General features: G+C 42.2%; 1 protein-coding gene across 1 annotated transcript; it reads left to right on the forward strand.

Annotated features, from left to right (window-relative positions):
* Positions 1 to 241: 241 nt before the first annotated feature.
* Positions 242 to 23,385, forward strand: LOC144594727 (myosin-4-like). Its single transcript, XM_078401569.1, has 39 exons — positions 242 to 284; positions 1,149 to 1,373; positions 1,471 to 1,614; positions 2,834 to 2,990; positions 3,093 to 3,120; positions 3,215 to 3,332; positions 3,444 to 3,536; positions 3,698 to 3,761; positions 3,866 to 3,964; positions 4,321 to 4,424; positions 4,799 to 4,937; positions 6,629 to 6,747; positions 6,833 to 6,982; positions 7,079 to 7,249; positions 7,350 to 7,650; positions 7,754 to 7,827; positions 7,985 to 8,072; positions 8,238 to 8,355; positions 8,465 to 8,588; positions 9,033 to 9,169; positions 9,308 to 9,563; positions 9,651 to 9,893; positions 10,002 to 10,178; positions 10,273 to 10,418; positions 10,945 to 11,035; positions 11,142 to 11,531; positions 11,628 to 11,754; positions 12,336 to 12,454; positions 12,684 to 12,880; positions 12,967 to 13,150; positions 16,369 to 16,534; positions 18,387 to 18,511; positions 20,213 to 20,521; positions 20,776 to 20,979; positions 21,604 to 21,729; positions 21,864 to 22,034; positions 22,130 to 22,234; positions 22,351 to 22,446; positions 23,224 to 23,385. Exons 2-39 carry the CDS (start codon positions 1,170 to 1,172, stop codon positions 23,383 to 23,385), a joined length of 5,826 nt encoding a protein of 1,941 aa, XP_078257695.1. The 5' UTR covers positions 242 to 284; positions 1,149 to 1,169.
* Positions 23,386 to 24,181: the final 796 nt, after the last annotated feature.

A 24,181-nucleotide genomic window follows, 5' to 3' on the forward strand; every position in this document is an offset into this window, starting at 1 on the left:
CGCTGCTTTTCTCATTAACAAAAACGCTGTTGCAAGTATTTTGTAATTTAAACAGTGTGCTGTTATTCTTAACTTTCATAAAAGGCTTAGAGCCGGCCGCGTTATTAATATAGCATGTGGCGTTCTGTCATGCATTTAGCGTAAATTAAACCAACAGTTTCGAAAATTACCTGTATAGCAACTTCACAGGTGCAAATGTCTTAACAATATAAGACTAATATTTTCATTGGTTTATAGTGCACCTGGAACGGTAGCCGTTTTCCTTCTGGTGTCGAGAGAACAAGGTACGGACCGGCGCAATACTATTTATGTACAAGGGGGCCCCAACCATTTGAATGCAGTCCATATTTACACTCAATTTGGTTGACTCAAACATTGGTCATTGAACAATGTATGGAGCAACCATACGTGTGTAGAAAGGAATAGCAGATGCTGCTTTGCACCGAAGATAGACACAAGAAGGGGGGAGTATCTCAGTGGGACAGGCAGCATCTCTGGGGAGAAGGAATGGGTGACGTTTCGGGTCGAAACCCTTCTTCAGACTGAAGAAAGGTCGACCCAAAACGTCACCCGCTCTTTCTCTGCAAAGTGGCAGCCATTGATATTATGGACCCTCATAACTGGGGAAATAACCCAGACGGGGACCATAGGATGTTAATCGCCAGTTGAATCCACCTGTTGCTGAGTTTTTAGGTAGTGGACACAACTGGCGTAATGTTGCGGTTATTTGGACGGGGAATTGTCCATTTTATTCCTTAACGGTGAAGGCAAATGCGTACAAGCGACCTGTTCTATTTAATTTAAGGAGTGGGGAAATACACGGTTGGAAACGTATGAAACGCACGAGCCTGCCAAATGTAATTTTGCAGAGATCAAAGATTCCCCACGTTCTTGCCCAAACGATTCTTGAAGCTCAAATCGGCTGAGTTTGTCGGGCCTTTCAATTTAAAGGGTTGACCGCCAGATTATCGTCATCTATCACATTGTGCCAATCTAAGTGTTCAAACTAAGGAAATTAGGCATATGTAATGGAAAGGAAGAGAAAGGGATTCGAAATATCAACCAAGACAGTTTAATTTCGGCACGAGATTCCAGCGTGTGTGATTGTATTGGAATTGCAGCAATTATAACCGTGCACTGTGTTCCAGCAAGAAGCTGAAGCCGAAGCCATGGGGGACGCGGAGATAGCCGTGTTTGGAGCGGCAGCATTGTATTTGCGTAAGGGTGATAGGGAAAGGATTGAAGCGCAGAACCGGCCGTTCGATGCCAAAACTGCCTGTTATGTCTACGAAGCCAAAGAACTGTTCGTGAAAGGGAATATCAAAAGTAAGGATGGTGGCAAAGTCACCGTGGAGACCTCAGTGGGCAAAAAGGTCAGTTAAAGAATTAAATGTCAAGATATTATTTGGGGATTCTTCACTGTTTTGACTATTCCTTAAATAACACGATGGCTCGTTGATCATCTTTCAGATCCTAACTGTCAAGGACGACCAAGTCTACCCAATGAACCCTCCAAAATTCGATAAAATAGAGGACATGGCCATGTTGACCCACCTGAACGAGGCATCCGTGTTGTACAACCTCAAAGAGCGTTATGCAGCCTGGATGATTTACGTAAGTGCAAACACTTTAGATGATCGTAAACCACAGAAGGCCATCGTTTGACACAGCTCTCCAATTAGTTCCATTCTCCGTGGCTTCTTCCCAAAAGTCACACAGAACAATACGGAATCCGATTTAAAGTGACGATGGAATGCGATTTCACATTTCGAGGAGTGTATGCCAGATATTAATATTTCACTGTACGTAAAAAAATCTCACCCCTAAAATGTAATTAGATCGGATCTGCAACATTTGTTCCAATGCATGTATAGCCCATGGAGGATTCGGAAATGGCAGAATTTGAAGAAGCGCTGATATATTTGTGCAAATCTGCAAGGAAAGTTTCAATGGATAAAAATATTCATCTCAATTCTGGGTCATTTCCTAGTTCCCTTAAAGCTGCCGTAATCTAGCCTCTTGCCAGTGTATCCAACTAGCCAGTGTATCCAACTTGCCAGTGTATCCAACTAGCCAGTGTATCCAACTAGCCAGTGTATCCAACTTGCCAGTGTATCCAACTAGCCAGTGTATCCAACTTGCCAGTGTATCCAACTTGCCTGTATCCAACTAGCCAGTGTATCCAACTAGCCAGTGTATCCAACTTGCCAGTATCCAACTAGCCAGTGTATCCAACTAGCCAGTGTATCCAGCTTGCCAGTGTATCCAACTAGCCAGTGTATCCAACTAGCCAGTGTATCCAACTAGCCAGTGTATCCAACTTGCCAGTGTATCCAACTTGCCAGTGTATCCAACTTGCCTGTATCCAACTAGCCAGTGTATCCAACTTGCCAGTGTATCCAACTAGCCAGTGTATCCAACTTGCCAGTGTATCCAACTTGCCAGTGTATCCAACTAGCCCCTCTTTATCCGGAGCCTTAATAATTCAGAACATCTAATTTTATCCAGTCTCCCCACATACCTGTACATTTTGTTCCTGTGTTCTGTTCAAGTAAACTTGCTTTGCTCTCGACATGTAAATATAGTTGAAAGGAATTTGGCACAACAGTTGTACTCGAACACCCAATAATTTATAAAGTTTTAGCCAAAGTTACCAAATCCTCTTGCATCCTCTGACTGTTTACAAACGCATGAAAGGCACACTCTACCAGATTGTCATGCCAACTCTAGTGATTTAAAGACTATTGCTCTTGCATCCTCTTATAGCTGTGAAATTGAAAGTTTAAATCAATAAATGAAAGAATCTTAATATGAAACTCCTGTCTGCCTTTAGACCTACTCTGGGTTGTTCTGTGTCACTGTGAATCCCTACAAGTGGTTGCCCGTGTACAATCCCGAAGTTGTAATTGGATACAGGGGAAAGAAGCGTCAGGAAACTCCTCCCCACATCTTCTCCATCTCTGACAGCGCTTATCAGGCCATGCTAACTGGTAAAGACAGTCCCATTTTCCCCAGTATAGTACTGTAATTTTGTTTTCATCAAATCAGAATCATGGCACGAATTCATACGTATTTTTTCCTTTGAATTACAGACCGGGAAAACCAGTCTATCTTGATCACGTAAGTTCTGTAGTTACTGATTACCCTTTTAAAGCATTTTATTGCTTGAGGGATTATTGCTGCTTTCTTCACGATACACTCTCACCTCCTCCAGCGGAGAATCCGGGGCGGGGAAGACGGTGAACACGAAACGTGTCATCCAGTACTTCGCATTGGTTGCAGCCACCAGTGACGTGGGCAAGAAGAAGGAGGCACAATCAGCATCCGGCAAGGTAGACTCAGAAGCGACTTCAGAACATCAGAAACTTCTCACAGCTTAGGTGAAATTCACTTCCTCACTTAGTCAATTCTGCAACTCTGGGTGACCAAATGTATTTTTACAGGGGACCCTGGAAGATCAAATCATCCAGGCTAACCCGCTGCTGGAAGCCTTCGGAAACGCCAAAACTATGAGAAATGACAATTCGTCTCGCTTCGTAAGTCCCTTGAAACTTTCCAACTGTTACATACGTTACACGTCGTATTGCTAAGTCTGGCGACTAACTATCCAGTTTAGCATTGGAACGGGTTCAATAGCATATAATGCATGATCTCTGATAATGTTTCATCTCTGACTTGAATAACCTTTCACATTAAGGGTAAATTCATCAGGATTCACTTCGGTACCACTGGGAAGCTGTCTTCTGCTGACATTGAAACCTGTAAGTACAGCAGATCTGGAAATGTAATCGTTGGTTATAAATCAAATAGTTGGCACGTTGACATGTTCTTTTGATTAACTCTTCATTTCCACGTGTGTCCCCAGATCTACTGGAAAAATCCAGAGTGACATTCCAGCTGAAAGCTGAAAGGAGTTACCACATTTTCTATCAAATGATGACCAATCATAAACCAGAGATTGTTGGTAAGATTCAAAGATTTGGAAAGCTGACGCCTTCACTTTCCCATGTTCTATTAAAGGGGAAAGGTTTATTCCAGCAGATTTCAATATATTATTCTTTGCAATATTATTTTTCATCTTAGCCTCTAAGTGGATGAATATCAATGAAATTGCTGTTGTCAGCAAAATATAATGTTATCTCCAATTTCAGTTAATGTTTATTGTATATTGTGTCATCTACAATACTTTCCAGTATTCTTCTACAGTTTAAACTCAGTTTAACAATGGAAGAGAGAAAATTGAATTATGTTGTGAGATTACATGCTTCCATTCATTTGATGAATCACAAATCCACCAACAAAGCATTTTGCGTTCAACAGAGTCTTGCCTCATTACCACCAACCCCTATGATTACTCATTCATCAGCCAGGGAGAGATCAGTGTTGCCAGTATTGATGATAAAGAGGAACTGATGGCAACTGATGTGAGTATCTACTACACACCATCATTTGTAGCTGTCTATATTGATAAGTGTACCCTAAGTGAGCAAATGTTTCCACATCCATTGGATGTAATCCACTTTACCAAGCAAGAAAGGCTTGGACTCAGGTTCAGCCAGAATATTGAAAAATAGGAATACTGACATGAAGCAGAGTTTCTCTGCACCCTCGCTAAAAATATTCAAACCTGTAAACTCTTAACCTAGAACTAGTGTCATGCCAATTATTCAAATTTGTCAAGCTTTCATTACAAAGCACAGAAAATGTTTCATTATGGATGTTTGGATGTTGGTATTATGTTAGCATAATAATGGTATGTAGAAATTTTGAATGCTACATCTGTTGTTTGGATGTACAGACTGCAATTGATATCCTGGGCTTCACCATTGAGGAAAAATGTGGCATCTACAAACTCACTGGAGCAATAATGCACTTTGGAAACTTAAGATTCAAGCAAAAGCAGCGTGAAGAGCAGGCGGAGCCCGACGGCACAGAAGGTATCCCGTGGAATGTCATTATTTACTCATTTTAATATACTTACAAATACCTTTCAATCAAGTGGACAATTTTGTTTAGTTCTGTTGAAGTGGTTTGTAAATTTTTGTTTGTGAAATGATTAATTACTGTGAAAGTTATTGCAATATCTTCCTCTGCTAGTCCTATAGTTGTATGTTGTTGTTCAAGTATATGGGATCCAAGGAGAGATAGCATAATGGATAGCAAATTGGCTCCATGGATGGAAACAGAGGGTGATGGTGGAAGTTGCTTCTCAGACTGGAGGCCTGTGACTAGTGGTATGCCTCAGAATTTGGTGCTGGGCCCGTTGTTGTTTGTCATCTGCATCGATGACTTGGATAAGAACATACAGGGCAAGATTAGCAAGTTGGCTGATGATACAAAAGTGAATGGTTTTGCAGATAGTGAAGATGGTTGTGAACGATTGCAGCTGAACCTGGATCGATTGGCTAGGTGGGCGGAGAAATGGTTCATGGAATTTAATACAGAGATGTTTGAGGTGTTGCATTTTGGGACGTCGAACAAGGGCAGGACCTACACAGTAAATGGTAGTCCTCTATGGTCGTGTTGTAGAGCAGAGAGATCTAGGAGTATAGGTGCATGGTTCCTTGAAGTTCGGGTCGCAGGTAGATAAGGTGGTCAAAAAGGCTTTTGGCACTTTGGCCTTCATCAGTCAGAGTATTGAGTATAGAAATTGGGAGGACATGTTGTAGTTGTTTTAGACGTTGGTGAGACCGCATTTAGAATATTGTGTTCAGTTCTGGGCACCATGTTATAGGAAAGATATTGTCAAGCTTGAAAGGGTTCAGAAACGGCACGGTGGCGCAGCGGTAGAGTTGCTGCCTTACAGCGAATGCAGCGCCGGAGACTCAGGTTCGATCCTGACTACGGGCCCCGTCTGCACGGAGTTTGTACGTTCTCCCCGTGACCTGCGTGGGTTTTCTCCGAGATCTTCGGTTTCCTCCCACACTCCAAAGACGTACAGGTATGTAGGTTAATTGACTGGGTAAATGTCAAAATTGTCCCTAGTGTGTGTAGGATAGTGTTAATGTGGGGGGATCGCTGGGCAGCGCGAACTCGGTGGGCCGAAGGGCCTGTTTCCGCGCTGTATCTCTAAAGAAAAAGAAAAGATTTACAAGGATTTTGCCAGGACTAGAGGGTGTGAGCTATAGGGAGAGGTTGAGTAGGCTGGGTCTCTATTCCATGGGGTGATTTTATAGAGGTGTACAAAATCATGAGAGGAATAGATTGGGTAGATGCACAGTCTCTCGAGTAGGGGAATCGAGGACCAGAGGACATAGGTTCAAGGTGAAGGGGAAACGATTTAATAGGAATCTGAGGGGTATCTTTTTCACACAAAGGGTGATGGGCATATGGAACAAGCTGCCAGAGGAGGTATTTGAGGCTTGGTCTATCCCATCATTTAAGAAACATGGATAGGACAGGTTTGGAGGGATATTGTCCAAGCGCAGGCAAATGGGACTAGAGTAGCTAGTGCAGCCAATGTGGACAAGTTGGGCCGAAGGGCCTGTTTCTCAAAAGGGAATACTTATAATTCTTTATCTTTCTAATATTACTCAGTGTAAGGTAATTGGGTATGAATTCGAAGTAACAGCTTGGAGCAGCTCGTCGGTATTTCCAGCATGGTCAATTGCTGTTTATTTTGTCCTAGATGCTGACAAAGTTGCCTACCTAACTGGCCTCAACTCAGCAGATTTGCTAAAGGCATTGTGCTATCCACGAGTCAAGGTTGGCAATGAATTTGTGACCAAAGGTCAGACTGTTCAGCAGGTACAGTTACCAAGACACTAGGTCATATAATACATCAATATTTAATTGGTTGCTGTTTCATAAAATGTATATTGCTTTATTTCAGGTCCACAACGCAGTCGGTGCTCTTGCCAAATCTATTTTTGAGAAAATGTTCTTATGGATGGTCGTCCGTATCAATCAACAACTGGACACAAAGCAGGCCAGACAGTATTTCATTGGTGTGCTGGATATCGCTGGTTTTGAAATTTTTGATGTAAGGATCAGAAACTTAAATATTTATCAAAATAAACTATTTAAATCAAAGTTAGAGTGTATTATAATTACCCTGTATATATTGTTGTACATGCAGTACAACAGCTTGGAGCAGTTATGTATCAACTTCACCAATGAGAAACTGCAGCAGTTCTTCAACCACCACATGTTTGTTCTGGAACAAGAGGAGTACAAGAAGGAAGGAATTGAATGGGAATTCATTGACTTTGGTATGGACCTCGCTGCTTGCATTGAACTAATTGAGAAGGTAATGAATGTCATGTAAGACATGAATAAGAATTGAATATTTCTTTAGTCTTTGGTTACTAGGAAATGCTCACAAGAAATTAACATTGGCATTCCCACAGCCCATGGGTATCTTCTCAATCCTCGAGGAGGAGTGTATGTTCCCCAAGGCCTCAGACACTTCATTCAAGAACAAGCTGTATGATCAGCACCTTGGAAAGTCAAACAACTTCCAGAAGCCCAAGCCTGTCAAAGGAAAGCCTGAAGCTCACTTCTCACTGGTCCATTATGCTGGCTCTGTGGACTACAACATTTCTGGCTGGCTGGATAAGAATAAGGATCCACTGAATGAAACTGTAACTGGGCTGTTCCAGAAGTCATCAGTGAAACTCTTGGGTACTCTCTACGCTGCAGTCCCTGAAGGTAAAGCTCTGCCACATGCAGTTGTTGCCAATATTTTTTGCACTAGCAGCAATCTCTTCCTTTTCCTAATCCACTTGGAACAACATTTTTTGTTTCTTTGCAGCTGAAGGTGGTGGTAGTAGGAAAGGAGCCAAAAAGAAGGGTTCTTCCTTCCAGACAGTGTCTGCTCTGTTTAGGGTAAGGTTTTCTTTTTCGATAAATATATCAGTCCGTATGGAAATAAGTCACAATATCTTCATAGCAAAACTTGATTGAAATGTAGGACAACCTTCTGTGATTCTGACAAACATCTCACAAAGAAAGAGATTAAATCAGTTTGTTTTATTTCTCAAAGGAAAACTTGGGCAAGCTGATGGCTAACCTGAGAACCACACATCCACATTTTGTGCGCTGTCTCATCCCCAATGAGACAAAGACACCAGGCAAGTTTGATTCTTTCTCTGTCTTACATTTCAGAACTTAGAGTTTTCATATAGGGAAAATAAAACATCTAAAACCATTAACATTGTACTAAATTGCTTTTAACTGGATCAAATTATAAAAAAATAAACACTGTTGTAATTTAATGTTCATTTGATATCTATCAGGTATTATGGAAAATCACCTTGTCATACACCAGTTGAGGTGCAATGGGGTGCTGGAAGGTATCAGAATCTGCAGGAAGGGATTCCCAAGTAGAATCTTATATGGTGACTTTAAGCAAAGGTAAAATAAATCTCAACCACTCAGCACCAATTTTCTGTCTGATAAAGGTATTTCTTCTGTGTTGAAAATAAACATCTAAGTATGTTAATTTTTTTAATTAATTAAATAGATATAGGGTTCTCAAAGCCAGTGCCATTCCTGAAGGTCAGTTCATTGACAGTAAGAAGGCCTCTGAAAAGCTGCTGGGATCCATTGATGTAGATCATACGCAGTATAAATTTGGACACACTAAGGTAAATATATCTCAAGCGTAATTTTATCATTTTGAAGTAATAGACTGATGATAGTAAACAATAGCTCCCAAGGGGGTGCAATTTGAATGAAAGAATAATTACCCCTTTCCGCTGTTCCATTGATGCCCAAACTTCCAGTCCTCTCATTCCTCCACATACATAAGCAACTGTATATGACAGGACAAGACAATATAGTAATAAAATATGAAAATTACAGGAAAAATGACATGCCATTTTCTCAACTTAATTTCTCTCGCAATGCAGGAACTTTTATCCATCCCCACCTGCCCGTGAAAAGATAGTCATAAGTCATCTTCTCAAACAGCGGTAATCCAAATGTGAATATTACAGGTTTTTTGATAGATAATAGGAACACCAAAGTAATTGTTCTGTCTTTATGCACTAAAAATATGTAAAATGAAAACTTGTATTCCTTTCTTTAAGGTGTTCTTCAAGGCTGGTCTCTTAGGTACACTTGAAGAGATGAGAGATGAAAGGTTGGCAGCCCTCATTACCCGCACTCAAGCTATGTGCAGAGGCTATTTGATGAGGGTTGAATTTAAGAGAATGATGGAAAGGAGGTAAATGCTACTATTTAAAACATGCACAAGTCTATCTGCCAACAATGAATACCTTTTACCTTCACCCACCGTTTACATTTACTCAAGTAATGGAAGCATTGTCATGCATTGAATTTCCTGTGTATGTGTGTCCTTTAGGGAAGCACTGTTCACTCTGCAGTACAACATCCGTTCATTCACCAATGTCAAACACTGGCCATGGATGCAACTGTACTTTAAGATCAAACCTCTCCTGAAGAGTGCTGAAACTGAAAAGGAAATGGCAAATATGAAAGATGAGTTTGAGAAAACCAAGGAAGCACTTGCCAAATCTGAAGCACGGAGGAAGGAATTGGAAGAGAAAATGGTGGCTCTTGCCCAGGAAAAGAATGATCTTCAACTTCAAGTCCAAGCGGTATTAATATTTCCTGTGTAGTAAACTATATGCTGTAATTACTCTTAAAATCAGCCTAGTAAAATTAGTTTCATGATTTTTCTATAGGAAAGTGAAACTCTGGCAGATGCAGAAGAAAGATGTGAGGGGTTGATTAAAAGTAAAATTCAACTGGAGGCTAAAGCGAAGGAAGCTAATGAAAGATTGGAAGATGAAGAGGAGATGAATGCTGAGCTGACAGCTAAGAAAAGGAAACTGGAGGATGAATCCTCAGAACTGAAGAAAGATATTGATGACTTGGAGCTCACATTAGCCAAAGTTGAAAAAGAAAAACATGCCACTGAGAACAAGGTATTAAAGGGTGATCTTGATACCTAACAAATAGACAACTCGTAGAATATTTTTATATGTGATGATCAAATGTCCTCAAATCCTGTACATTTTGTTTGCTGAGTTTAGGTTAAAAACCTCACTGAAGAGATGGCTTGTCTTGATGAAAACATTGTGAAGTTAACAAAGGAAAGGAAAGCTCTCCAGGAGGCCCACCAGCAGACCTTGGATGATCTCCAGGCTGAGGAAGACAAAGTCAACACTCTGACCAAAGCAAACTCTAAATTGGAACAACAAGTTGATGATGTGAGTATTTTAAACCATAACTAAATCAAATATTTTTTTTACAATTATCATTGTTAGAAGACAGTACTAATAAAACATACTGTTTCTTAAAAAGCTTGAAGGTTCTCTGGAGCAGGAGAAGAAACTCCGCATGGATCTCGAGCGTGCTAAGAGAAAGCTTGAAGGTGACTTGAAGCTGTCTCAAGAAGTAACAATGGACTTGGAGAATGACAGGCAGCAACTGGATGAGAAACTAAAGAAGTCAGTATTTAACATTCTGAGCAATTATGTTTTGAAAACACTGTTTAAATTCTCGATTTTTTTGTGATGGTTCTTGAAAATGATGTTTCCGCAATTGTTTAAGCCAGTATACATTGGTTGAGACAACTGCAGAAACATAGTTTTTCATGCAGAGGGTGGTGAGTGCCGGGAATGTGCTGCTGGGGGTGGTGGTTGAATCAGATGTGTTGGTGGCATTCAAGAGAATATTGCATAGGCAAACAGATATGCCGGGAATGGAGGGATATGGGTTATGGGATATGGGAGGCTGGGAGGTAAGTGTTGGTCTTGGCCTAATGTCCGGCACAGAAATTGTGGGCCGAAGGGTTTGGCCGTGTGCTGTACTGTTCTATGTTCCATGACCATTAGCGTAGTAAATAATAAAGTATTTTAAATGTGTGCAACTTTTTATATAAATATTGCCTCAACACAAAGAAAATAAGGCTAAATTTGTTAATGTTATTAATTGATTAGTTTAATTTCTTTCTTTCATTCTTACTTTTAAAAGGAAGGAGTTTGAAACCAGCCAGCTTCAAAGCAAAGTTGAAGATGAGCAGGCTATGGCTTCCCAACTGCAGAAAAAGATTAAAGAATTACAGGTGATGTACATGTCCAGTAAAGTTATCAATGTCTTTCAGTGGAAGTCATATGCATGAATTGATTTTACTGGTTCCTTGATTATAACCAATGCATATTTATCTTAAGGCTCGTATTGAGGAGCTCGAGGAAGAAATTGAAGCTGAACGTGCCGCTCGCGCTAAGACTGAGAAACAGAGAGCCGATCTTTCTCGGGAACTTGAAGAGATCAGTGAGCGACTGGAAGAAGCTGGTGGGGCAACTTCAGCTCAGATTGAAATGAACAAGAAACGAGAGGCAGAATTTCAGAAAATGCGGCGTGACCTGGAAGAATCCACCCTCCAGCACGAAGCCACATCTGCTGCTCTTCGCAAGAAGCAGGCTGACAGCGTGGCAGAACTTGGGGAACAAATCGATAATCTGCAGCGTGTCAAGCAGAAACTCGAGAAGGAAAAGAGTGAGCTGAAGATGGAAATTGATGATCTCGCCAGCAACATGGAATCAGTGTCCAAAGCCAAGGTACGGTGAAAGAGGACACTAAATACTAGTAGAGTTTAACTAACAACTTGTGATCATTTTGTCTCATTTCTTGAGAACTGTTTGTTTTGATTTCAGGCAAACCTTGAGAAAGTAGCACGGGCCCTAGAGGACCACGTCAGTGAAATGAAGAGCAAACACGATGAACATCAACGATTGATCAATGACTTATCAACTCAAAAAGCACGTCTTGCAACAGAAAACTGTAATGATTATTTCTATATTATGTTGCATTTATGCATCTACTGCAAGATTTTTACAAAGCATAAAATGAGCTTCACAGCCAAATCAGAAAGCACCCCTTGAAAGATATCCAAAGAATTGTGCCAAGTTGAGGATGGGTCAGACCATGCTGGGCAGTCTCAGCATTTTACCTTCGTCATGGTTATTTCCCAAGTAACATTGCTCCTATATTCCTGCTCAATATCTTTAGTGTCACTTCTGACAGAACAATAGCTTCTTTGAGACTGTTAGAGTTATAGAAATAATCACACAAGGTCAGCTTTAGAACAAACCTGTAAAGTACTCAGGATGGGTTCAGATTGCATGTAGTTGGGATAAATTTTAATTTTATAGCCTGGCTCCCTTCCTAATTTTGATGAAAGGACACAAATGGCCTGTATGATGGCATGCCATTCTCAGATCAGTCTCCTTTTCCACACCAGAGTCTAACATTTGTCACAAGGTCAATGATTTAAATATTAGATGGCCTCTGCTTTTCATTACAATACAGAATGTGGTACCTTATGTTGTGATATTTAACTTGCCACCTCTTCTCATTTGCAGGTGAGTTGAACCGCCAGGTGGAGGAGAAAGAGACCTTAGTATCTCAGCTGACAAGAGGAAAGCAAGGATATACCCAACAGCTTGAGGAACTGAAGAGGCAGCTGGAGGAAGAAACAAAGGTACCAAAATAATATTCTGTAAATCTTTGTTTCAGAAGAATACCACATAGACAATAATGTTGGGACAGAACATGCTGGGAAATGCTGGCAGTTCCATATCACAACACAGCCAATCATGATCACAACCTTCCTATTTCTATTCATCGTGACTATAAATGATCAAGGTTCAATAACTCACTGAGAATCAGAGGTATTAACTACTTCACAATCTGCGCAATATTGATTTCAGGCTAAGGGAGCCCTGGCCCATGCTCTGCAAAGTGCCCGCCATGACTGTGACATGCTCCGTGAACAATATGAAGAGGAGATGGAGGCAAAGGCTGAGCTTCAGCGTGGAATGTCCAAGGCCAACAGTGAAGTGGCTCAGTGGAGAACAAAATATGAAACTGATGCAATCCAGCGCACAGAGGAACTGGAAGAGGCCAAGTATGCAACAAAGCGGAACCTATTTTCATACACTATATTATGTCAAATGGTGTTACCGTAACATTCTCTGCATTTGTTCTTTTCAGAAAAAAACTTGCTCAGCGTCTGCAGGATGCAGAGGAGCACATTGAGGCCGTGAACTCCAAATGTGCTTCACTGGAAAAGACTAAACAGAGATTGCAGAATGAAGTGGAGGATCTGATGATAGATGTGGAGAGGGCAAATTCAGCAGCAGCAGCTCTGGATAAGAAACAAAGAAACTTTGACAAGGTAAGAGCAGAATATTTTCTCTGTCTTGCCTTTTTTGTTATTCTAAAGAATGTTAACAACATCATGTTGATATCAAAACAACAATCACTGGAGTGGCTGCATAACTGTGGATTAGATGCAATTGTTAAACAGAAGGGGTTGGCCACCCACCCCAACACTCACTCCCAAATATCTATCAACACTGAGTTAAATAAAATTAAGGCAGAATGGACAGTGTTTGGTTAAATAAACTTACCAAACCATCTGTAGAAAAGGCAGGTGAATGCTCATTGCCTCATAGAACAGCGGATCATGGTTGGGCTTTTCCTCTTCCTACGTGTGAAAACAAGCTTAGAACTCATTGAATACAATGGGTCATTTAAAGATAAGAAATATTCCTTTTCAACTCTGCAAGAAAACAAATAGTGTTCCCCTATTGTGTCCTAACGAAATATGAATAAATGAATTCAGTTTGTCCACACACACATACAAATCATGATTTCTTTTGGTAAGACATTACATTACAGGGTACAGGGTATTATTCGAGTTTTCAAATTAAACTGTATAATGACAGCGTTGTCTCACTTTGGCACTAAGCTATCATTACTCCCGTGGCAAGGGTACTCCCAAGGGTTGGGCCATACCATTATCGAACCCCTCGGCACAGGAATGGACCAGTCCAGGGGGGCGGCCCTTAGCTATGGGGATAAAGGACGGGAGTTTAGGCTGATCTCTCTCTGGCAGACTCGACCGGACTAGAGAACAACAACGAATAAAATCCCTCCCGAAATACCTGGCTCCTCGCCTTTATTTCGGGCTTATCGACGCGCCACATTGGTGACCCTGACGCTCCATTGGTGTCGTAATGGAGTCGAAACACAGAGCCACCCGTCCGTCTGTGCCCACCTCCGGCAGCTCTTTCAGCGGCTCAGCGAGCACGGGTTGGCTATCAACCTCGCCAAGTGCCGCTTTGGCGTGGCGGCGATTGACTTTCTCGGCCACCGTGTGACTTCGCAAGGCGCGGTTCCCCTGCCGGACAAAGTCGACGCCATCCGCCGGTTTCCCCGTCCGTCCTCGGTGCGTGGCCTGCAGGAGTTCGTCGGCATGGTGGCCTTTTATCACCGGTTTCTGCCATCTGCGGCCCACATCATGTGGCCGCTATACGAGCTGCTGGCGGGGAGGCGTAAAAACGTCGTGTGGACCGACGAGGCGGTAACAGCCTTTGACGGCGCGAAGGAGGCCCTGGCTCGGGCTGTGCTGCTGATTCACCCATGGGAGGATGCCCCGACAGCCCTTACGGTGGACGCCTCAGAGTCGGCGATTGGTGCTGTACTGGAGCAACTGACGGACGGGGGTTGGCGCACCCTGGCCTTCTTCAGCCGGCACCTCAACAACGCCCAGAGGAAGTACAGCGCATTCGACCGTGAGCTCCTCGCCCTGTACCTGGCGTTACGCCACTTCTGCTACTTCCTGGAGGGCCGCCCGTTCACCGCTTACACGGACCACAAGCCGCTCACTTTCGCCCTGGCAAATGTTTCCGACCCGTGGTCCGCCCGACAGCAGCGCCAGTTGGCATATATATCCGAGTACACCACCTCCATTCGCTTCGTCGGGGGGAAGGAAAACCGGGTGGCTGACACGTTGTCGCGCCCCGCCGTCAATGCCGTTTTAGAAGTGGCGCCCGGCATTGATTATTCTGCCCTGGCGGAGGCCCAGCTAACGGACGGGGAGATGTCCGCCTACCGGACTGCCATCTCTGGCCTCCGCCTTGAGGATGTTCCCCTCGGCCCCGGAGGAGCGACGATACTGTGCGATGTGTCGTCAGGTCAGCCGCGCCCCATCGTCCCTGCCGCGTGGCGCAGGTGGGTTTTCGACGTGGTCCACGGGCTGGCTCACCCATCTATCCAGGCGACGACCGCACTGGTAGCTGCGCGGTTCATGTGGCACGGTCTGCGCAAGCAGGTTGGCCACTGGGCCCGCACCTGCATTCCGTGCCAGACGGCAAAGATTCAACGCCACGTCCGGGCGTCACTCCAGGAGATTGGTCTATCCCGCCGGCATTTCGACCACCTGCACGTGGACATTGTGGGCCCTCTCCCGCCGTCCCGGGGCATCACCCACCTCCTCACGGTGGTGGACCGCTTTACGCGGTGGCCGGAGGCCATACCGTTGGACGACACAGCCACAGCTACATGCGCTCATGCATTGGCCGCGCACTGGATTGCTCGCTTTGGGGTGCCGGTGGTCATCTCGTCGGACCGGGGGCCACAGTTCACCTCTGAGCTGTGGTCGGCCATGGCTCACCTGCTGGGCATGCGGCTGCACCACACCACGGCCTATCACCCGCAGGCAAACGGGTGCCGGTGGAACCTGATGGAGAGGCTCCACCGGCAGCTGAAGGCAGCGCTGAAGGCGCGACTCTCCGGCCCGGACTGGATGGACGAGCTACCATGGGTCTTGCTGGGCATCCGGACTGCGCCCAAGGAGGACCTGGCCTCATCTTCAGCGGAGCTCGTGTACGGGTCGCCGCTCACGGTGCCCAAGGAGTTCGTGCCCTCGTCGCCGGGGCAGGAGGAACTGCCCTCATCCACCCTACAGCGCCTTCGCGAGCGAGTTGGCAAGCTCGCACCCGTGCCGACGTCCCGCCATGGGACATTCCGCCTTTACGTGCCATCGGCCCTCTGGGACTGCGCCTATGTGTTCCTGAGCTGTGACGCCCACCGGACGCCGCTCCAGAGGCCGTATGAGTGCCCGTACCGGGTGCTGCAGCACGGACAGACAATCTTTGTCTTGGACATGGGGGGAGGCCGTGTCAATTGACCGCTTAAAGCCGGCGCACTTGGACATTGACCAGCCGGTGCGGGTTGCCCAGCCTCGACCGCGAGGTCGCCCCCCCTTCGCGGCTCCCTCCACCTGTCCCTCCGCCTGTCCCTCCACCTGTCCCTCCACCTGTGCCTTCGTCAGCCCCTCTGTCGGCCGATTTTCATACGCGGTCCGGTCGGGTCATACCACTATCGAACCCCTCGGCACGGGAATGGACCAGTCCAGGGGGGCAGCCCTTAGCTACGGGGATAAAGGATGGGAGTTTAGGTGCGATCTCTCTCTTGCAGACTCGACCGGACTAGAGAATAACGAATAAAATCCCACCCGAAGTACCTGGCTCTTCGCCTTTATTTCGGGCTTATCAATGCGCCACACTCCCATCTTTCATACACAACGTTTATTAATGTACAATATAGATTTTGGCAGACTGGAAACAGAAGCAGGAGGAAACTCAGGCGGAGCTGGAAGCTGCTCAGAAGGAATCGCGTAGTCTAAGTACTGAGATCTTCAAGATGAAGAATGCCTATGAAGAGTCCCTTGACCAACTGGAAACTCTTAAACGAGAAAACAAGAATCTACAACGTAAGTGCAAAACTTCTCTTGTCATGTAAATGTGTTAAGTTGCTAAACTTATTTAAATGATGTGCATTGATCTGGGAGTTAAAACACATAGTTCCATATTTAACAAAAACTACCTGCACCTGCATTCACAATGAAACAAACAGCAATTGCTTAACGCGGAAATCCGGGGTCAGTTCGCCTCCATTGATCAGTCTCTTCCATTCCCTTAGCATAATTGAGCAAATTAAAGTTGAATTCACCAAACGCCAAGGCACTCTGAACATAAATTCCCTTGAGGTTAGTCATAGAGTCATAGAGTAGAGGGTTATAGAGTAATACAGTATGGAAACAGGCCCTTCTGCCCAACTTGCCCATAACAATGTTCTAGCTACACTAGTCCCACTTGCCTGCGCTTGGTCCATGTCCCTCCAAACCTGTCCTATCCATGTACCTGTCTAACTGCTTCTTAAACAATGGGATAGTGCCAGCCTCAACTACCTCTGGCAGCTTGTTCCATACACCCACCACTCTTTGTGTGAAAAAGTTACCCCTCAGATTCCTATTAAACCTTTTCTTCTTCACCTTGAACCTATGTCCTCTGGTCCTCGATTCTCCTACTCTGGGCAAGAGATTCTGTACATCTACCTGATCTATTCCTCTCATGATTTTGTACACCTCTAAAAGATCACCCCTCATCCTCCTGCACTCCAAGGAATAGAGACCCAGTCTACTCAACCTGTAGCTCACACCCTCTATTCCTGGCAACATCCTCGTAAATCTTTTCTGAACCCTTTCAAGCTTGACAATATTTTTCCTATAACATGGTGCCCAGAACTGAACACAATATTCTAAATGTGGTCTCAACTGCAACATGACCTCCCAGCTTCTATACTCAATACTCTGACTGATGAAGGCCAATGTGCCAAAAGCCTTTTTGACCACCTTATCTACCTGCGACTTGACCTTCAAGGAACCATGTACCTGTACTCCTAGATCCCTCTGCTCTACAACACTACCCAGAGGCCTACCATTTACCGTGTAGGTCCTGCTCTTCTTAGACTTCCCAAAATGCAACACCTCACACTTCTCTGTATTAAATTCCATCAACCATTCCTCCGCCCATCTGGCCAATCGATCCAGATCCTGCTGCAGTCTTTCACAACCATCTTCACTATCTGCAAAACCACTCACTTTTGTATCATCAGCAAACCTGGTTGATTGGGATCATGACCACTGCTTTTATAATGATGTACTAATTTTTTATTGAAATGCTGAGAACACTCAACAGGTCAAGCCGCATCCATGGACGAAGAAATAGAGTTAACATTTTAGGTCAAAGACCCGTCATCAGATGCTGCCTGACTTGCAGTGTTTCTAGCATTTTGTTTTGTTTCAGTTTTCCAGCATCTGCAGTTTTCTGATGCTCAGCTCAGTAAGTTTTAAGTACTTCAACTCTGTTCTGAAAAAAACCTTATGTATGCATTTTGTAATTTGCTAAGAAAAATATTTCATGATTTTATAAGGAAATCTTTCATTTTAGTTGCAAATTATGCTTTTCTCTTCCTTGATTGAAATTTTAAAAAAATCTTTAATATGATAGACTGTTCAGACCTTCTGATGGCATCATTTCTACCAACTCTATAAAAGGGAGTATCTATGTCTCAGATATGTAGGCCGTGTCCTCCATAAATCAGCAACAAATGCCACTTTTTGACTGGTGTCCAGAACATCTGGACCATTGTGAAATTCAGTTCCTAGCCATTATACTACAAACTATTCAGAACAGGACCATTACATATTATCCTTGCATTTCTTTTGCAATCAGTATTAAAATACAACATAAACCTAATTTGAAATTATTTTCATAAAACAGAGGAGATTTCTGATCTGACTGAGCAACTGGGTGAAAGTAGCAAAGCCCTCCATGAGATGGAAAAGGCAAAGAAGACAGCTGAGCAGGAAAAGAGTGAAATTCAGTCAGCATTGGAGGAGGCAGAGGTAAAATTTATACTTTCACTAGCAGTACATGTTGCAAACTGAACTTTTGACCAACCGTATTTCTCAGATGCCCCAGTAGTTTTTTTCATGGCAGTTGAATAAATCATGCAGTATTATCATTTATGTAAAAGATGTTAAAAGGATAAATTCAAAAGGAACACACTACATAGTCAAAGTAGCATCTACTGACTAATTGAAGGATTACTCTTTTCACAGCACAGATTATTTTACCATGGAATAACTAATGAACAACAAGATTCATATATTACCCATTATAACGTTGGTAGAGCTTTAAGCTAGTTTAAGGGAAGACTTTCTAAATAGAACACAGTGGAATGAGGACATATTAAATAAAAACAACAGATGCTGGAATTATTCAGTCAGTCAACCAGCATCAGTGGAGAGAGAATCAATTAATTTGTGATTCTTTGCCAGTATTGTGCTGGAAATCATATCTAATCAATGGAATGAATTTCAGAGGTACTGCTGATTTTGGAGAATTCCCAGGTACACACAATTTTGGCAGATGACCTTCCATCATAAAGGATTATGAATTATAAAATAATATGCTTTTAAACTCAAAAGCTGTGCAATTTTCTTGTACGTATATTCCAGAAGGAAACCATCATTACATTGCAACCTTAGTCAACCAGGATAGTAATGAAAATTTAAATATGCTGTCTATTTTACAGAAATAACATATAAAAAGTTATGTTGACCATTACCCCATTTGTCGCTGAGATACCCAATCTGGCAAATCTCCATTTTTTAATTCCCAGTTGTTTATTATTCCTATAACCTCCTCCAACCCTACATCCGCCAAGATCTCAATACTCCTCCAGTTCTTGCCATTTGCTCAATTACTCCACCACTGGTGCATGTGCATTCAGATGCCTTGGACCACCCAACTGGAATTCCCTCATTACCTTGTTCTATCTCTTCCTCCTTGAAGGCTCTTCTTAAATTCCACCTCTTTCTATGTATTTGTGCCATAATTCCTTGAAATTGATGTCTTTTTAATGTAATGTTTCTTTAAACGCCACTTCAAATGTGGTACACAAAATCCAATTTACCATCAATTAGCTAACAAATAACAGATTTCTTCAACAAAGGTTAGTGAACAGCAGATCATCACTCCTATGAGACAGGATACAAATGAATTCACACAAAAATGCACCTCTTTCCCCTCAATGATCATTTACATAGTTAGATAGAGCTCCAGGGGCTAGCGGAATCACAGGATATGGGGAGAAGGCAGGCACGGGTTACCGATTGTGGATGATCAGCTATGATCACAATGAATGGCGGTGCTAGCTCGAGACGCCAAATGGCCTCCTGCACATATTCTCTATGTTCTATGTTCATATAGCAAAACAAAAATAAATTGGGATTCAGGAAAATTCCAATAGTTAATTTTCCAATAAAACAACCGTGGCAAATGTCTTTCTTCATGCAGTGATGTCTAAGTCCTTAATAATAATTTGCTTGGACGCATTTAATTCAGCATTAAATTGTTTTGCTTTTGTTCAAACCAACTATAATGTGTGGGATACAAGAATGTTTGGAGCCATTATATAGATTACTATGCATGTCATAATGTAAAGTTCTAGAAAAATAGTTTAATTTAATGTATACCAATATCAGAACAAGTAAAGCAACAATGCAGAACATACACAAAAATACAGTTAGTCTCTATTGTAGGCCTCTCTGGAACATGAGGAGAGCAAGATCCTCCGCATTCAGCTGGAACTGAACCAAGTGAAATCTGAAATTGACAGAAAGATTGCAGAGAAAGACGAGGAGATCGATCAGGTGAAGAGGAATCACCAGAGAGTTGTGGACACAATGCAGAGCGCTTTGGAGGCTGAAGTCAGGAGCAGGAATGACGCCTTGAGAATCAAGAAGAAAATGGAGGGAGATCTAAATGAAATGGAGATTCAGCTGGGACATGCCAATCGCCAGGCTTCAGAAGCTCAAAAACATCTCCGAAACGTACAGGGTCAATTGAAGGTTTGTATGAAGGAATAATGACTTCCAGTTTACAATAAATTTATATTGCTAAATATTGTGCAATTATTGTTTAATTTAGTCATTACATTTTCCTGTAAAAGCTTTGCTAATAATATTTGTAATTTCAGATTTTAAATAGATAAAATTTAAGGTTATTAAAAGGTGAAAAGGTTATTAAAAATTATACTAATATGATATGAATATTTAGATGTTACCATAATATCTGATAGTAAAACGAGTCTGCATCTACACAGGACACCCTGATACAGCTGGATGATGCCTGCAGAAGCCAGGGAGACTTGAAGGAGCAACTGGCCATGGTGGAGCGCAGAAGCGGCCTGCAACAGGCTGAGATTGAAGAAATGAGAGCCGCTCTGGAACAGACAGACCGAGCTCGCAAAATTGCTGAACAAGAGCTGATTGATGTCACTGAAAGAGTTCAGCTGCTGCACTCTCAGGTCTGTGTCCATACATTAACATCACTTTGAATCTAATAAGCATGAAACTAATAAGCATACATAGAAGCATGCTGCCGTGGTTAAGGACTAAAATGGCCAAGGTCCAGAAAAGGTCATGGATGAACTTAACAACAGGATCTGAAAGAGGGTCCCAACCTGAAACATCACCTATCCATGCTCTCCAGGAATGCTCCCTGCCCTGCTGAGTTACTCCAGATTTTTTCAGTTCCATGTTTCTACATCAGAATCTTATTGATATTTTTAGTTACATTTCCTGCGCGGGCCCAACTGGCCTTTAGAAAGATCTCTCGTGAAAGGCAGCTCTTTTAGTGGGTTATGATCACTGCAATGTTCTACAATAACTGTGTGATTCATGAAATGAATGCCCAACAGACTCTTGCAGCCTAATTTAAATATGCTAAATGCCTAAGTCACACCAAAGCATGATATCATGTTCCCTCCAACAGAAGAATTGACAGAACATTTGTGTTACGTTAATGTTGCACTCATTATTTTTTGTTTTGAATTACTTTGTTCGCGCAATAGTCCGCCTTCTTGTGCTAGGGTTTGATGTTCACACTGATCATCCGACAAAACCTTTTTAAGTTTGTCTTTTCCCTGCAGAATACAAGCCTCATTAATACAAAGAAGAAGCTAGATGCCGACCTGAATCATATCCAGTCTGAAATGGAAGAAACTATCCAAGAGGCAAGAAATGCTGAAGAGAAAGCAAAGAAGGCTATCACTGATGTAAGTCAAAAGTTATCTTAGTCTTTAATTTGTTTTTTGTGCAAATATTGATTCATATTCATTTCAAACACCTAGTTGGTATGATATAGATTTTGAACTTACATAATCATTTCCCAATTGCCTCAAATTGCAAGGCTGCCATGATGGCTGAAGAGCTGAAGAAGGAACAGGACACCAGTGCTCACCTTGAACGAATGAAAAAGAACCTCGAGCAGACAGTGAAGGACTTGCAGCATCGGCTGGATGAGGCTGAGCAGCTGGCAATGAAAGGAGGAAAGAAACAGCTCCAGAAACTGGAGGCTAGGGTAAATATTGAGGCTGTTTTACAGCTTGCAACACAATGAAACCTTTGGTTATGATATGAATATTATGCAATTAATCTCATTTGGTGGTTGTACAGGTGCGTGAGCTGGAAAATGAGCTGGAGGCCGAGCAGAAACGAGGTGCTGATGCCATTAAAGGTGTTCGCAAGTATGAAAGAAGGGTCAAAGAACTGACCTATCAGGTATTGCAAAAAGAAAATAATCTCATTGTTTGGTGTGGCATACAACTATGGGATTTAATAATATTTATTAATCTTACAAATGAGCAGAAACATTGCTTTGTTTGTAATATTCACAGTCAGAGGAAGATAGAAAGAATGTCCTGAGACTTCAGGACCTGGTTGACAAGCTGCAGATGAAGGTTAAAGCCTACAAGAGACAAACTGAGGAGTCTGTAAGTCACTAGTTCGGCGATTTTTGTAAGGTTCACTAAGTTTCTATAAATATCAAAATTTAGGTATTTAGAACCATTTTGATTACTCTCTGTTAATCCCTGACACTTTAATAAGCTTGAAAAAAATATTACAGGCCCCTTGATCGTCATTGCTTTTGGCTTTTCACCATTTAGAAAGTATTCTGTTCTTTCATTTTTCAATCTGAAGTGAATGATCCAATATTTCCTAAGATTTATTTGCAACTCTTGCCAATTTGGAATTGAAGCTTTCTTTAACATTGCACACGATGGTGCCTATTTATGTGCCCTGAAAGATTTGGACATCAGGTTCGGTGTCCTTATTTGGATATCTAGTTTGCTAACTTATTTTCCACCATGGTGGTTAATTGTAGCTGCAACCCTGATTCTTCTAAGACTACATCCTGACAATATGAGAACCTGTGCATTATGGCGATTCTTGGAAATAAGATAAAATCAGAAGAGAAAGGATTAGAAGTAGACCCAAGGACCACTAAATGTATTGAAATCATGTTAAGAGAATTTTGCTCAGTCTGGGCTAGATTTAAATTCAGTAACTAAATACAAAAGACCAGTACTGAGCCAGTTCATTGTTCAATCTTCACTCATAAAAATACATGCAGAAATCACTGTTCTGGTAAAATAATGATAAATGACAATAACTTTATGAACAATTTACAGGAATCTTATCCAGGTGATAATTTGCATCTCTCCTATCATGTTTGCCTTCTGATGTTTCTTCACACTTTCTTCCTACAGGAGGAGCAGGCCAATGTTCACCTGACCAAGTTCAGGAAGGTTCAGCATGAACTGGAGGAAGCCGAGGAACGTGCCGACATTGCCGAGTCTCAAGTCAACAAACTTAGAACTAAAACCCGCGAAATTACTATCAAGGTATCGCAGCCAAAGAAACTTTGGTAATAACTTGCATTATGGAAGTAATTATTTTAAATTTACTTAATTTCGTCAGTAAATATATGCAAGTAATATTCTGGGGGCATTCTTTCATTACACCACTGATTTAACAATTTGCATTTCCTTTTCACTAATTAGAGTGCTGAAGAGTAGATGACAACATGAATTTCCCTGAAGAAGAAATCCACAGAATGTGTTTTTCTTTGTGACATACTTTTTATAATTGAAATAATATCGAATGAAATAAAAGTGCAACACTGAATTTTCTTTTTGTCAACTTGCCTTTGTCAGATGATTCAAATATCATAGTAGGAAAAAAAATAATGTGCTGATAGACTCTGGAGAAATTATATTCTAAACATAAATATTGGTGTGGGTATAGAATGAGAAAATATTGGAATGGTGTACTGAAGCACTACTTAATTAAGAAACAATCATATTTCACATCAGAAATAAATGAAGAACAAAAATAATATAAAGTCTAAAATATACACAGAAAATACTGGAAATACTCTGTAATGGAGGCTGAATCTCTGGGAAAGGAAGCAGTTAAGTCTTTAACCTGAAACATTAATTCTGCTTCTCTTCCCACATGTTACATTTTCGGTAGTTATTATTTCTTCACAACAACACATTTCAGTTTATGCGGTGGAGATTTGTCCAAGCCTGTAAGTGTGCTGGTCCAAACTGAGCTTACGTCAGGCTTAATTGTAGTTTCAGGCCCAATATTTCATTTCCCTTGCAGGTGCCTCTTTACTCCTAACAATAGCACATATATTTGAAATCACCAATCTTCCTTACA

This window comes from Rhinoraja longicauda, chromosome 6, assembly GCF_053455715.1.
Source record: "Rhinoraja longicauda isolate Sanriku21f chromosome 6, sRhiLon1.1, whole genome shotgun sequence".
NCBI lineage: Eukaryota > Metazoa > Chordata > Chondrichthyes > Rajiformes > Arhynchobatidae > Rhinoraja > Rhinoraja longicauda.